Genomic DNA, 14,004 nt, shown 5'->3' with positions numbered 1-14,004 from the left:
TTTTGCTTTTGTCTTTAGGCAAGGGAGTGATTTGTTTTTCAATGTGGTTTTTTTAATTTTATAAAACACACAAAACATGTTGCCACTGTATGAATACCATCCACAATCTGGAGCTTATGCTTTCATATTTTTTGTACTGATCAAGATATAAAATGTAGGTGAACCCATATTTATACATGTAAACTTCATTTTGTGCTAAATGAGAAACTAGATATTACCTATCTGCAACTTGCTCTTTGTTTTTTCTTAAGTCAGTGTACATGTCTACCTTGTTTTTCATTTATTTCTGCATAGTATTCCATTGTGTAGTGTAGTCTTTAGGGTGCTTTCAGCTTCAAGTCACAGGAAAACATACATACTAAAGCCAATAGGATATTCATTATGTGCTATATTACATCAAATCTGAGATGATATTCCGCTAAATGTAAGAATGCCATAGATTGTAAGATGCATCCTGACTTCAGAGATATGAGCAAATATATGGTACTTAACAAGAAGTCTGGAGGAGGCAGACTTCTCATCAGTGTCAGCTAAGTTCAGACCTTTCCCTCTGCCACCCTCAGTGGCAAGGCTTTGGACTTGTTGATTCATAGTCCCAAGTTGACTACCAGTTTCCAGGCATCATAGCTTCATCCCACATTGTCCAAAGTGAGCGGAGTGGAAGAGCACTCCCTTTTCATTGGGAATTGCTGTCATTGCCTTAAACTCTCGTATCTCATCCCCTGGGGTGGGGCACACTCTGCCAGAACGTAGTTGGGGTTCAGTTAGCATGGCAAAAGGGCAGAGTGGCTGTTGGGCAAGCAATTAATAATGTATGCCACACTTTTTCTTTTGGGCAGGGAATCCTTTCTCTTTTCTCATCTCTCTACTTATAGTGCTGGGATGGTGCTGGAGCTCCATTAACACGTGTTGAGTCATTGATGCATTGTATTCTAACGTCTAGGATGCCTTGAAACTTGAATATTTAAATATGTAAATATCATCCCAAGGAATTTAAACTTGTGAGTTTATCACTGTTTTATAACAAATGTCAATAAGAACATTAAGGGTGTGTTTTTCGTGTATTGAACTGCGAAATGTTTCCTATCTCTCTGATGCCTTATTTGTATCTCCTACCACACTGTCAGCCCGTTGGTTATAAAAAAAGGAGCTGCTAACCTTGTTGGAACTTAACAAAGTGGCACACAATAAGCACTTAATAAATATTCACAGAATGAGAAAATATAATTAACTTCCCTAGAATTTCCAGTCTAATTTTAAAGCCATATTAACAAATTTAGGCTTATAAAATTATTGTTTTGTACAAAAAATAATAACCTGTTTCAGAAAGCTTATCGTTATCTGTAAGATACTGTAATTATTTTTACTCTTTCTTAGGTGGTCCACCATTAATGAACACTTGTTTGCAACCACTGGTTATCCTGGTAAAATGGCAAGCCAGTTTCAAATTCATCATTTAGGACACCCCCAGGTAATGTGGAGATGTTTTGTGACATATGTTTTTAAATTGGTGTTTTTCACTTTTTTACGTATAACCTCCAAGTGTGTAATGTGTAACTAAATATATTTATGAATGTCATCTGCTTAAGTTGGAAAGAAAAGGCACTTTTTGATGTTTAAATCACCAGTGGTAATAGATGTTTTGTTTACATTCATATAAGAAGCATTTTATTTCTTCTGTTATATTTTCTCCATTTAAATATCATTTTGCTTACTTGGTTCGTTTGGGCTGCAAAAATATTTGACTCTGGGCTGCACCAGTTATTTGTAGATTATTTGTATCCGTCATTCCAGCCAGCTGCAAATAAATAATGTATATTTCCCTATGAGGAAGCATATTTTTAAATTCTGCTATAAATAAAGGCAATGTATTAATGCATTTTTTTATTTTTGAAGGGTAGTTTTTGTGTATTAATTTGATGATTTAGTAAGCCTCTTTAATTCTTGTTTTATAGCCCATCCTCGTTGGTTCTGTAGTAATTGGATCTGGCCTTTCCTGGCATAGAACTCTCCCACTGTGTGCAGTTGGAGGAGATCACAAGCTGTTGTTTTGGGTAACTGAAATGTAAAATAAATGTTCCATCTAGCTTGGATTTGTAAGCTCCGTATTTTTAGTACATATTTTGGAAAATTCCTTATTTTTATATTAAATATACTGTAAGCTCTAGAAATATCCCAGTTGTTTTTGCTAAATAAAATATTGATGGTTTGAAAAGTTATTTTTCTACTCTGTTCAGAGGGTGTGTATCACAGGATTATCCAAAGTATATCCTTTCATCTATACTTTAAATATATTCTGTTTTCGTAATTCTCGGGGACAAATATTTATAAAAGGAAAAAAGGATCTTTCAGTGTTACTCTGGAAGTTGTTGAGTGCGTGTGTGTGTGTGTGTGCGCGCGCACGCGCATGTCTGCGCACGTGCCCACAAGCATGAATTTTTTTAGAAATCTGTTATATGTAGAGAATCTTATGACTTTTTCAGGAATTATTAAAGATTATTACTCAATTTAATATAATACAGATTATTAATTTCTTTAAAAATCTGACCAATTTTTTTTTTTTAAATATATCTTTTTTGATTTTAGAGAGAGGAGAGAGGGAGAGAGAGATAGAAACATCAATGATGAGAGAGTCATTGATCAGCTGCCTCCTGCACGCCCCCATCTGGGGATGGAGCCCGCAACCCGGGCATGTTCCCTGACCTGGAATTGAACCGCAATCTCCTGGATCCTAGGTCGATGCTCAACCACTGAGCCACTCCCAGCCGGGCCTGACCAATTTTGTTACTCAACCCTGTTTACTATGTGCAAATTCCTTGTGACTATACATCTCTGCATTCTTAGAACATCTGGTATATAGGATAGAGCTTAACTGGAAAAATTACTTATCATTTAATACCTTTTAACAGTATTTGCCTTTTATGAATTTTCACCATTCTTACCAAGAAATTTAAATGTTTTGAGATGACATCTAGTGGCAAAAGAACTGTATTCACCATCTCAAAGCTCACTGAAATCAGTATTATGTAAGGAGGGTCACCATGTATTTATGACACATCATGATGTAATCAGAAGAGTGTAAGTTTAGGGTTCTGCCTGTCAGTCGGGTGTAGAATTAAATGAATTCCTATGAACTCTGCACACCTGTGAGTTAATGCCCTCTCTGAAGCTGCATTTCATCCTGTGAAGTAGAGACAGGAATCTGTCTCGCAGAGTTACTTTGAGGATGGAGTAAAGGCAAATAAAAATACCTAACAAGCATCTGCCACACAGTTCAGGTATTGATTTATTTCAGAAATGTATAGTTTTTATTTTGAGGAATTGGAAGTTTATTTTAATTAACAATGCCAATAAATATTTTTACTCAAGTTCTCTATTCATATGATGTCTTATAATAAGTATCTTATGGAATCAAGATAATTACCTTTAAGAACCAGGGAAATGGTGCAGGTATTTTTAAAATTCAGTATAAGTTTTGTAATCATGTAGATGTTCGGTGTAAACTGTTATATACTTTAAAGTACAGGTGAAAAATTACATAGCATAGCAATTTCCATGCCAATTACTTAATACAATAAAATATTAGTGCCAAATAATAGAAATAGTTTCCTTTACCCCTTCTTAAGCAGATTTTGAGCTTAAAAGGGCAGAGGGCAGTGAATTTTAACATGGTTCCCATTAACAGTCTCTGTGATGGGACAAAGAGCCCTAACAGCATCAGGATAGGCCAAAGATTTTTTGTAAGAAGTTGTCATTTCAGGATATATTTTGAAAATAAGCAATACATCCTGCAGTGACAAATTGGGCCAGTGTGTTTGAAAATTGTCTTAGAAAAGTTGACTTAGGAATTGAGCAGTTGTATTTATGGATGGAGATTGGAGAGATGAGTATGTTGGGCTTGGCATCTAGGATATGGATTCTCTGGAGTAAGGGCTTACCCAATATAAATGCTGTCTGATGAAATTTCCAGTAGGACTACTCTCTGTTAGGAGCAAGATAACTCATGGTGGTCCTGTAAATACAGTTATTCCAAATATAGGCTGTGACCCATTTGTAAATTAATGTGAGTCTGAGACAAGATATTCTCAAGAAATGAAAGGGATGTCTTTCCTCCTAGTTTCAGAAGTGGTATACATTCTACCTAGTAAGCACTGAGAGCTGGAATCTCCTTTTTTTTTTAGATCTTACATATAGGCTGTGCAACCATTTTCTAGTTTCTACTTTGTTATTAAACATTAGTGTGTACAATTCTTTAAATGGTGTAATGATATTTTTTTCCTTAGTAAACTGTGTTTAAGTTAGACTAAGGCAGAAAGAAATGTTTGATTGGGAATTAGTTATTGGTCATCACATCTAAGTCCCGATAACATAACAAGATCTGAGTGAGTGTGTGTGTGTGTGTGTCCCACTTAGTTTTAGTTTTTCCATGTTTATAAATATGTCTAAGATGGTTTTTCTTTTGTTGAAACTAAGTTTTCCTCAGGATTGCTTCACTTACAAACACTGTGAAAAGAAAAAAAAAGTTGTACTTATGTTCTAAAACTTGTATTATTTAGGACTGTTGAAGCAAAAGTCAGGATATCACAAATCTGCAAGATGTCAGAACTAAACCCTACACTTTCAAGTCCCATTTCAGTTTTATGATTTGGCTTGTATGTTGCGAATATTTCAGTGTCTCTCCCATGCCAGAACACAAAATCGCACACCCATGTGCTTCAATTTGTTTCTTACTTTGGTAATTTGCGACTACATATTGACACTGACTTAGAAATGTTCCTGTTGCTGTTTTAAATCTCACGTCAGTGGAGAAGAAGTTGAAATCTGGTTTGCACATTTGTGTCTGGTTTTTTGTAATTGTCCAAAATCTGACATTATCCCAGAAATGCTGATTGGGAAGTTATGAGACAGTACCGTGCCCAAGACTAATTTCCAAGGAGAAAAAAAGTGTTTGCTCTAGATTATTCCCCATGTTTTTCTGTAGCTCAAAAAGTTAAACTCAGTTTAACCCAGCTTTATGCCATACCAGTAATAACCTTCATTCTGAACCCAAATAAAATTTACAAAGTAAAAATGATGATGATCCATTTCCACATGTTTCTCATGGGCGTTTGGTCAAGTCCTCAGCAGCAGTGTTCTGTTCCAGTGTATCGTTATCAAGCTGTTGGTGTGCTCAGCAGCAGGGACAGAGGGAACACTCTGTTTCTTTAATCTAACACCTTGCTGATTCAAAAACATTTATTTTAACAGGCATTGGAAAGGGTTTTCAAAACAACTAACATGCGTTTCTAATTATACACTTAAAGAACTATGTCCCTCAAAACATAGGTTCTTTTCTTTTGCTGTTATTATTTACATGACTTTAATGTATGGCAACCATTTGTTAACTAATCACACTAACACAACAAAATAATTAGGATATCAGCTTTGAGGATCTCATTTCACAAAGGAAAAGTGAATACACACATTGGATGACATATCCATTACTCAGACTTAACCTAACCAATTTCTTTGCATGGATGGACACAGACTTCATGGGAAATACAAAAGCATTGAATCTACTTTCTGCCCTTTTCAGCTATTCTTTGAACTACCTTAGTGGAAACAATTGTGGCTCTTATGTAAGATCAAGTTACATTTGCCTGGAAATTTCCCTGGATCAGCTTATTTCTGTTTAACTTCGGTCTTTGTTATACAGCTATTTGCCTTCTCAACTAATTTTTAAAGAATACTCTACCTAGGGGCTTGTAACACTTATATAAACTTATAAAATTCATTTGAACAATAGTGAGTTAAAAGGGATGCCACCAGGTTTCTCAGCCTTTGCAGGCAATTTGAGTAACCTAATAGATGTAAAGACATGAAATAAGCATTTCTACCAGCTGCATTTTTAGTGCTGTATTGAGTTGAGTACCATTTCCTTTCTCTGTAATAAAAGGCAATGAATGCTGCTGGTATCTTCTAATGGTGGTTAAACACAATACTTTGATATTTTTTATAAACACAGCTGTTATCCTATCATTGAGCCAAATCCAGACAAGATTAGATCTGGCCAAAATTAAGGTTAATCTCTGCAACCATCTCAACTAAGAGCTTTCTAATACTGTTTTGGGAAGTCTCTATTTTTGAGACAGGGTGTAAAGGAAATAAGCCCCAGACAACTAACCCCTAAAGTAAGCCAGAGGCAACTAGTGATAAATTATACCACAGTGATAAAGAAAATAGACTGTCTAAACAAATTAGTTCATTTGGGTTCATTTTTACTTAAGACTATTAACTGTAAGAAATGACTTTCTTCATTAACATTGAGTTTAAACCAGACCAATATAAGTTATGTTTTAAAGAACTTTCTACCTCTTTCTTAATCTAATGTTTCCTTGGCTAACTCTAGCAGGTGCTAGTTTTTTCTTCCACTAGTAATAATGAAAACTGGGTGTTTATTTATTACAGATAAAATAACTTAGATATATTTTATTAAAATTATTGTATAATAGCTCACTTTGGTTTCCAGCCTACAAAAAAAAAATTATTTTCATTAAGATTTAGACTCTGGAATTTTAAATACTTTGCCAAATGTTCTGTAAGGCTGGTTCTCCTGAGACTTGGACACTGGAACCTCAAGCTGTGCTGTGAACAGCTAATGGTGCATCTCTCTCCAAAAAGCCTGTACCAGCGAGAACATCTGTGCACGTATCCCTCATTGAAGTCTGTGGAGCTCTAGTGAGTCTTTCCTGGTGCTTGATTGTGAGCAAGTATAGGACCTGGATATATACACAGCTGTATCAGAGGCCTTACCCCACACATGCTCTAACCTCTAAACCCATGGAGCTATTCTGGAATTCTTTCATTGTTTTTGGCCTATTCCTTTCCCCATCATTCCAGTCACCTGCCACAATAACTAAGATGTGTTCACATGTGTATATAATCTTTACAAAACCCTGGTCATTGCTTCCTACCTGTTGATGGCAAATAACTGGCAGAATAAGGAATTATTACAAGGGTTTCTCAATATTGTACACATCTTACCACTGTCAAAATCCTCTTTTTCCTTTGAAGCCATGACTTCCTGGGGTCCTGAGATAATACAGACAGCTCCAAAACCAAGCTTGCCTACATGATCCTAGCAGATGTTGACTTCTGACATCCTGCCATCTGCCTCTTGCCAAGTACCATTAACAGGTAGGAGGAATAAGTCTGCCAAAGAACCTTTCCCTCCAATTCAGAGAGAGTGGGTTTTAAGATCTCATTCAGAAATCTTGAGGGTTAAAAAGTTCCCAGCCCAGCCTGGCGTGGCTCAGTGGTTGAGCGTCAACCTAGTATCCAGGAGATCAGGGTTCGATTCCCAGTCAGGGCACATTCCCGGGTTGTAGGCTGCAGCCAATCAATGACTCTCTCATCATTGATGTTTCTGTCTCTCTCTCTCTCCTTCTCCCTTCCTCTCTCTGAAATCAATAAAGATATATTTTTTAAAAAAGTCCCCAGATATGTCAGGGTGTGCCTGTTATCTCAATATCTATTATGTATCCCACGTTTCGCTCTGGGATTCAGATGAAAGCCAGAATGTGTTAACCACTCCTGCCTATGTGATATGGAAGGGGCAAGACTTTGTAAGGCAGGATGTATGGGAGGAAAACTAATTGAACCTAGCCTGGAAAATAAAAGGGTGTGAAATACTATCTTCCAATTTAAAATTTGGGACTTTAAGATGGGTTTCCCAATATAGTTCACCATTTCCATTTAATATTCCCATTTTAAATCCTCAACAATGTATGTGTTCTTTCAATGAATATTAAATATCCAACCACAGTCATCTGGGAATCCTCAAATTTTTTTTCTATTAAGGGCTTCTCATACTGGAAAATATTGTGAAGCACTTTCCTAGACTGACTGGCTCATACCTCCTGGCCCCCTTTTTTAAAGGGTAATAGCAAAGGTTCTAACATGATCATTTTGGATTCTAGAAACAAGGCTACAGGACCAAATGTTGATGTTGAACTTTCAGAGTAGTGTTAAGTGATTTTTATGGTTGTGATTCAAAAAAACCTGACCGCTTTAAGAAGTCCAGGTGCTGAGTCATTTACTGAAACAGCCAGAGGAGGTTAATTAGAAGCAGCTGATAGTGGCATCATTTGCTGCAAATTTTTTTTAAAATAAATGGAGAGGGTTACTCTGTGAAGAGCACGAAGTGCTATGGAGTGTACAAAGCTAAGCAAAGACTTGTGACAGACCCGCCTCACTCATGCCCCACCAGTGGCGGAGAAATCGGACTTCGTGGTTTCAGAATAAAATAACTTGACTATTAAGATGGTCATGGTTACTTCTTAGAAGGGTGACGTGAGGGACGTTTTTTCCTCCTATTTTTCCTTTACTCTTTTTTCCATGATAAAGATTTCACCTTTATAATAAATTCTTAACTTAAAAATAAGCAGCTATTAACTATATCATGTGCATGGCTATATAATGTTGTGAGGGGATTTAAAGAAATGGAAACTGGCCTCTGACTGCAAAGAAATTACAAAGAGGTTGGCAATCCCACATGGTCACACAAAGATAAAGGTAGCAAGGTGGGGTTTAAGGATTAACAGAAGAGACATGGCATCATCTTCTGAGGCAGGAAAGTTAAGACACTTGGATTTCGCGGGGCATCATTTCCTCTGAAGGGAGGGTGGAGTGTTTTGGGGTTACTAAAACAGGTTTGATGGAGTCTGGATGAGGAATGATTAGATACCCCCAAAGGCCCTCCCTGTTTCTTCCATCGCCAGGCAGCTCCTCGTTCCCTTGTGATCACTTCTTGAGAAACTGAATGAGAACCTAGACTCAGGAGAGAGGTGCCTTACTGAATCCATTACCTGGAAGTCCACATCTGCAAGGTGAGTGTTATGTGTTTTCTCACACTTTGTATTTGTCTTTTAAGCATCCATTCATTGCAGGGCTCATTATATTAGCTATATTTGTTTATTTTCTGTATTCTTGAAGCTCATGCATTTGTGGCCTTATAAACCCTGGGAGAGATTGCCTCTCTCAGGGCTAACTAATTCCTAAAGATAATAAAACAACTTACTTGGAAGCACATTTTTTATATGCAAATCAACCAATCCCTAACCCACTACAGGTTCCCTCCCCTATCTGAAAGTGGAGTGTTTCCTATGAAATCTTTCATAGTCTGAAATGGTGTGAAACAAAGAAGCAATTACCATTCATTTATATGGAAAAATTTTGAGCATTCTCAGACCCAAAATTCAACACATGCATAATATCTTTATTTTGTTCATGGTGATCGAAATGCTTAATTATGTCCCGTTTTATACTAAGTGTGACACCCTTATGAGCTCTCTTAGGCATCTCTGACATTTTAGGACATATCTTGCTAAGGGATGCACAAAATACCTAAAAGAAAGCCCAGATGCACACAGACAGTTCAAAGCTTTGATGGGTTGATGCTGAGATGCTGAGTGTAGTTCCCAGGGAAGGAGCTTGGTGGGGCCACTCGTGGATGCAAGGGATGCACACTGCCTCTATAATGGTTCCTTGCAAAAAAAAAACCCACAGCACTATTTTCCCTTTTCATGTTTTTGTACAAAAGCTAAAATCCTCTTCAGATATCTTTCAGTTAGTGAAGTGGCATAACAAGAACTTTTGAAAAGGGGGATACCTGTACCCCCAAAAACCTTATGTACCTTTTTCTATATCAAGCCAATTCTTCCCCTGCCCTAAATCCACCTAGAGTCAGGTACAGAAGCTAGGGACAGCCTCTCTGCCCCAAAGCCCTCCAGAATCATTCACAGTAGCCAATCTTCAACCGTTTCCTTTGCCCTGCCTTTCTTTTCCCCAAAAAAAATCCCAGTAAAAAATCTGGCCTAGGCTTTCCAGGCTCCTGCTTCTGTCTTCCTCTGAACCAAAATCTAGTGTTTCCCCTCTGGCCCTGTGTGGCATGGCATGCCCCCCTTCTCTTGGGAAATGTAAGTAATGAATTCTTTCAATGGCATTAGCCTCTCTGTGTCATCACTTAGTCACCTGCACATATTAAGACCCATAGGTACAAATGCAACTGAGACCTTTTCCCAGCCCCCTCATTAGGCTGCCTGCTGTTTTATCAGGAACCCCCAAACTGTAACTGTCCTTAGATCTCTTCTCTTGAAGCAGTCAACTTTCTAGAGAGGAATCCAGTTTCCAGCCTGGAGGATATAAGCCTACAACCCAACTTCTGAGTGAAGTTCCAAAGGTCAGAGCAATTCAAAAGTAGCCTGAAACAATGAATTCTTGACACAGTAAGTAGGCTAGGGTTCCTTCACTTAACCAGCTTCCAACAGAGGATTTGTGTCACTCTTGAGGGTTAGGGTGGGGCAGGGATGGGGGCATTTAATTCTGTTTTCCCACTATTATGAACCAACGCCATGCCCCTCTAACTGTTCTATCCTGAAGCAAAGCAGAAAGACACACAAAAGAAAAATAGGAACCCGATCTTCATCATTTATCTTACCTGAGAACTTAATCATGATAAAATTAAATAGCAGTGATTTCTCTAGTAATCTGCTATGAAAACCAAGATAATTGTTGGAAAAAATCTTAAAAATTGTTTTTGAATGGATACATGCAGGTGGCATATACATTCTCTGCCCTTTGAAATCAGTATTCATTACAATCTACCCATCTTGTCTCTGAAATTCACTACAGTCAGTGAAGTCTGCTAACACATTTCCAACGAGAAAAAGGCTGGAGGAAAGAGTATATATTTCAGAGATTTCTGGCAGTTGGCCAAGGTGTATAGCTATAGATTGTTTTTAACAGTCCTGGAAAGTCAGTTATTAAATTGTGAATGGCACTGCTATCAAGAGCTATGGATGATCGATGATCAGGGATCTCAGGAGGCAGAGGAAAGACGACCTTCATGAACTAAATTCTATGGAGATGTCTATGGCTAGAGGGACATAGGTGAGCAGACAGCTACTCAAGGAGAAGGGTCTGGCCTGGGTATCAGTAGGCGGAAGAGCAAGCCTACGGCACTCTGGGAGACTTTGCAGAGGCAAAAAGAAACCAGATGAAACTTGGCCAACAGTATGAGCTGGTGGGACAGACTTGGGTTTATAAGGATCTCAATAACAAAAATAAATCACTTAAGCCCACATCCCACCCACAAGATTGCTAACATTAAAGATGCAAGGGAGAGTGTGGCCCAAGTAGGAGGGTAGAGGACAAGATCACTGGAGGAGAGTTGAGGGAACTTTGAGAGATCCGGATATTGGAAAGATGATCTTTGTAGTTGCTCAAATCCCAAGAACTGTAATAAGAGTAGTGTTAGAAACAATGGCAGTAAGCCAAAAACTAAGACCTTCAGGAATGAGTAAGTAGTACCCGGGAGCCTATAGATGACTGCTGCAAGATACCATTTTATGTTTGATAGCATAAACTTAGAGCTGTGGGGTGTTTTCATGGAATGAGGAAGGGCAATGGCCTGGAAGGAAGGAGAAGCAAAGAAAACACCTTCCCCTCCTCGTGGCCCAATAATGTAGGGGTGTGGGTGAGAGAACCACAAGGAACAGTCAAACTTGAGTTGAAAGAGGAAAGTGGTCAAAGGGGTTGAGAAATGAGGATTTTGCTAATGACCCAATTTGCAAACCCTAGAGGAAGGGTCCAGAAGTTGGGGAGTGGTCAGAAAAGGTGATGTAGAAAGTCATAAGAGGTTGAGGGTCTGAAGGACGAGGGATGACTTGGGAGCCTGGGACTAATTGTGAAGGTTTTCAGGCACAGAGTGGTAGCAGAGGAGGAGGTGAGAAGCTGGGCAGAAGCAGACAGTTTTCCAAAGAATAAGTGGTGGTCTTTACTCCTCCCAAAGGTAGCCAGGGAAGGGGTGCTCTTATCTGGAACATGTATATCTCTGGTGTACAAATCTCAGTACCTTTGTACATGCTGTTTCCCTGTGAAGTGCTCCCCATTCTTCACCTTGCTAATTTTAATGTCTTCAAATTTCAGCTAAGACATCAGCTCCTCTGGAAAGCCACCCTTAATTTCATCAACCTGAGTTAGGTGCTCCTATTAGGGTCATACTTTAGCCTAGCCTTTATCTCTTTACTTCTTAGCTATTAATCTCTTCCCATTTTCTATCACCCTATCTGGACTGCAAGCAACTTAATACCTTTTTGCTTGCTTATTTATTAATTGTTTACCTTCATGAGGGAAGAATTTTTGTCTTTCTTTTTACTGTTATATCTCAGATTCATATAACAGTGCTTGGCACATAGCAGGGGATATCTATGGATGGATGGCTCTTCTATGCCTGACACCGTCTTAGATCATCATAAGCCCTTAAAACTGTGTATTAAAATTATTATTATTCTTTGAAAGGCAGAGTGGCTGGTACTGAGGACTCATAAGAAAATAAGATAATCCTTGCCCCAGGGAATTTATAGCCTAATGGAAAAATTCCTCCTCATATGAACTTTGTCCAGGTTAAAAAAACAAAACATAAAATACGTTTGCCTAGAACTGTCACAGTGTTTATCTTTTTTATAGTTGTGGCACTAGTACAGTATTTAGAACATGGAAGGTGCTCAATAAATGTTGAAAAATAGTAATGAAATATTCAATTATAGATATGAAGAAGTTATATAGACATAATTATATAGATATAATTATAGACATGAAGAAACATGTATTTAAATTAATTCCTATCCTATCCTTCATCACTTCTATCTCCCATTTCTACGTATACAAATACTACTCTCAACTCCTCTGTTTCCAACATTTTTTACTCATCTATGTGGTAGGCATTGTGTAGCCTTTTTACAAATGTGAATCATGTCACTCTTCTCAGAATTTTTTAATGGCTTCCATCACCTATAGAAGTAGCTTTCTGACTTTTTGGTTCAGGATACTTGAAGGTAGGAAGAGAGATTGGTTAAAATGCAGATTTTTAAACTCACTCCCAGATGTCCTGATTGATTAAGGAATTCCTGGAATGTGCATTGTAAGAAGCACCGCCACTCCCAAATAATTTCTCATACTTTAGAGGAAGACGGACTGTAGTATCAAATCTAGTATGAAAGGGCCATGATGAGCTATTCTGTCTACTTCTCCTGCCTCCTTCTCTACTATTCTCCATTTCTGGAATTTTTGCTTCAACAGAACCTAACAGCTATCCACATCCCCTACATACCTCTTCCCCCTACCTCTATGCCTTTGTACAGAGGTCCACCCAGATTGTCTGCCTGGCTAATTCCACTCAAGTACCTGCTAAAAAAGCTACCTTCTCTGGTTTTCTCATAGGATTTAGGAGGCCCTTTTGTCTGCGGTACCGGGACACTTGGCCCCTGCGCGGGTGTGCGCTCCCGTTGGTGCGCAACCTTCTGCGTGCAGTTCGCGTCTGCCTCGATAGGGGCGCTCGGAACCCGCCACGACACCCGGAGTTTAAGCGTCTGGAAGGCAGGGACTGTTTTCTTCATCTTTTTAGTCCTGAGCATCTTGCTCGGTACCCGGTAGAAGGGGTTCAACTTTTGGTTTGGCGACTTGTCCTAGATCACAGAGCTGGTAAACCGCAGTCAACACCCGAGACAAGAGCGTCTATTCCCAAATGCAAAGTTCTTTCCAGAGGTGCTCTGCGCCCTTTTCATGATCACCCTAAGTGGATGTCATTTCCATTGGTTTCTGCCTCCCCAGGAGCATTTAACATTTTATTCATGTTCTAAAGTCTTTTGGGGGGAAAGTCTTATTTTCTCCTTCAGGGCATAAAGCACAGAAGGCTGAATGTGATGCCATCTTCGTATTCCCCACAGGGCCTGGCAGAGTATCTGGTATTTAGTAGTAGGAAAATTTATTTATGTTTGATTAACAAATGACCTATTTGATTAACGATTGAGCTATCTATATAACAGACAGGACTAGGCAGAGATAACCTGAAACGGACGTAATTTTTTACTTTTCCTTTTTCCCACATTTTAAAGATTTTCTTGCTAGAACCGCAGCCTCGCTCCACCTCGCGCCCCCTAGTCTGACGCTACAACCTGGACCTGG

The 14,004-nt window shown here is 38.6% G+C and overlaps 1 protein-coding gene across 3 annotated transcripts in view; it reads left to right on the top strand.

Annotated features, from left to right (window-relative positions):
* The window catches only part of NUP37 (nucleoporin 37), a 33,665-nt gene extending 28,599 nt beyond the window's left edge, over positions 1 to 5,066 (top strand). Inside the window, exons 9-10 of one of the 3 annotated variants that reach the window (XM_081128845.1) lie at positions 1,378 to 1,471; positions 1,956 to 5,066. In XM_081128845.1, the coding sequence (XP_080984971.1) occupies positions 1,378 to 1,471; positions 1,956 to 2,069 (208 nt within the window). In that variant the 3' untranslated portion in view covers positions 2,070 to 5,066. The remainder of the gene's footprint in view (positions 1 to 1,377; positions 1,472 to 1,955) is intronic. The other 2 variants (XM_081128846.1, XM_081128847.1) reach the window with 2 other exon arrangements.
* Positions 5,067 to 14,004: the final 8,938 nt, after the last annotated feature.

Source organism: Miniopterus schreibersii (genome assembly GCF_964146895.1).
Source record: "Miniopterus schreibersii genome assembly, chromosome: 2".
In the NCBI taxonomy this organism is placed as follows: Eukaryota; Metazoa; Chordata; class Mammalia; order Chiroptera; family Miniopteridae; genus Miniopterus; species Miniopterus schreibersii.
The sequence above is the reverse complement of the archived record's forward strand: the minus strand, read 5'-3'. Positions and strand labels throughout refer to the sequence as shown.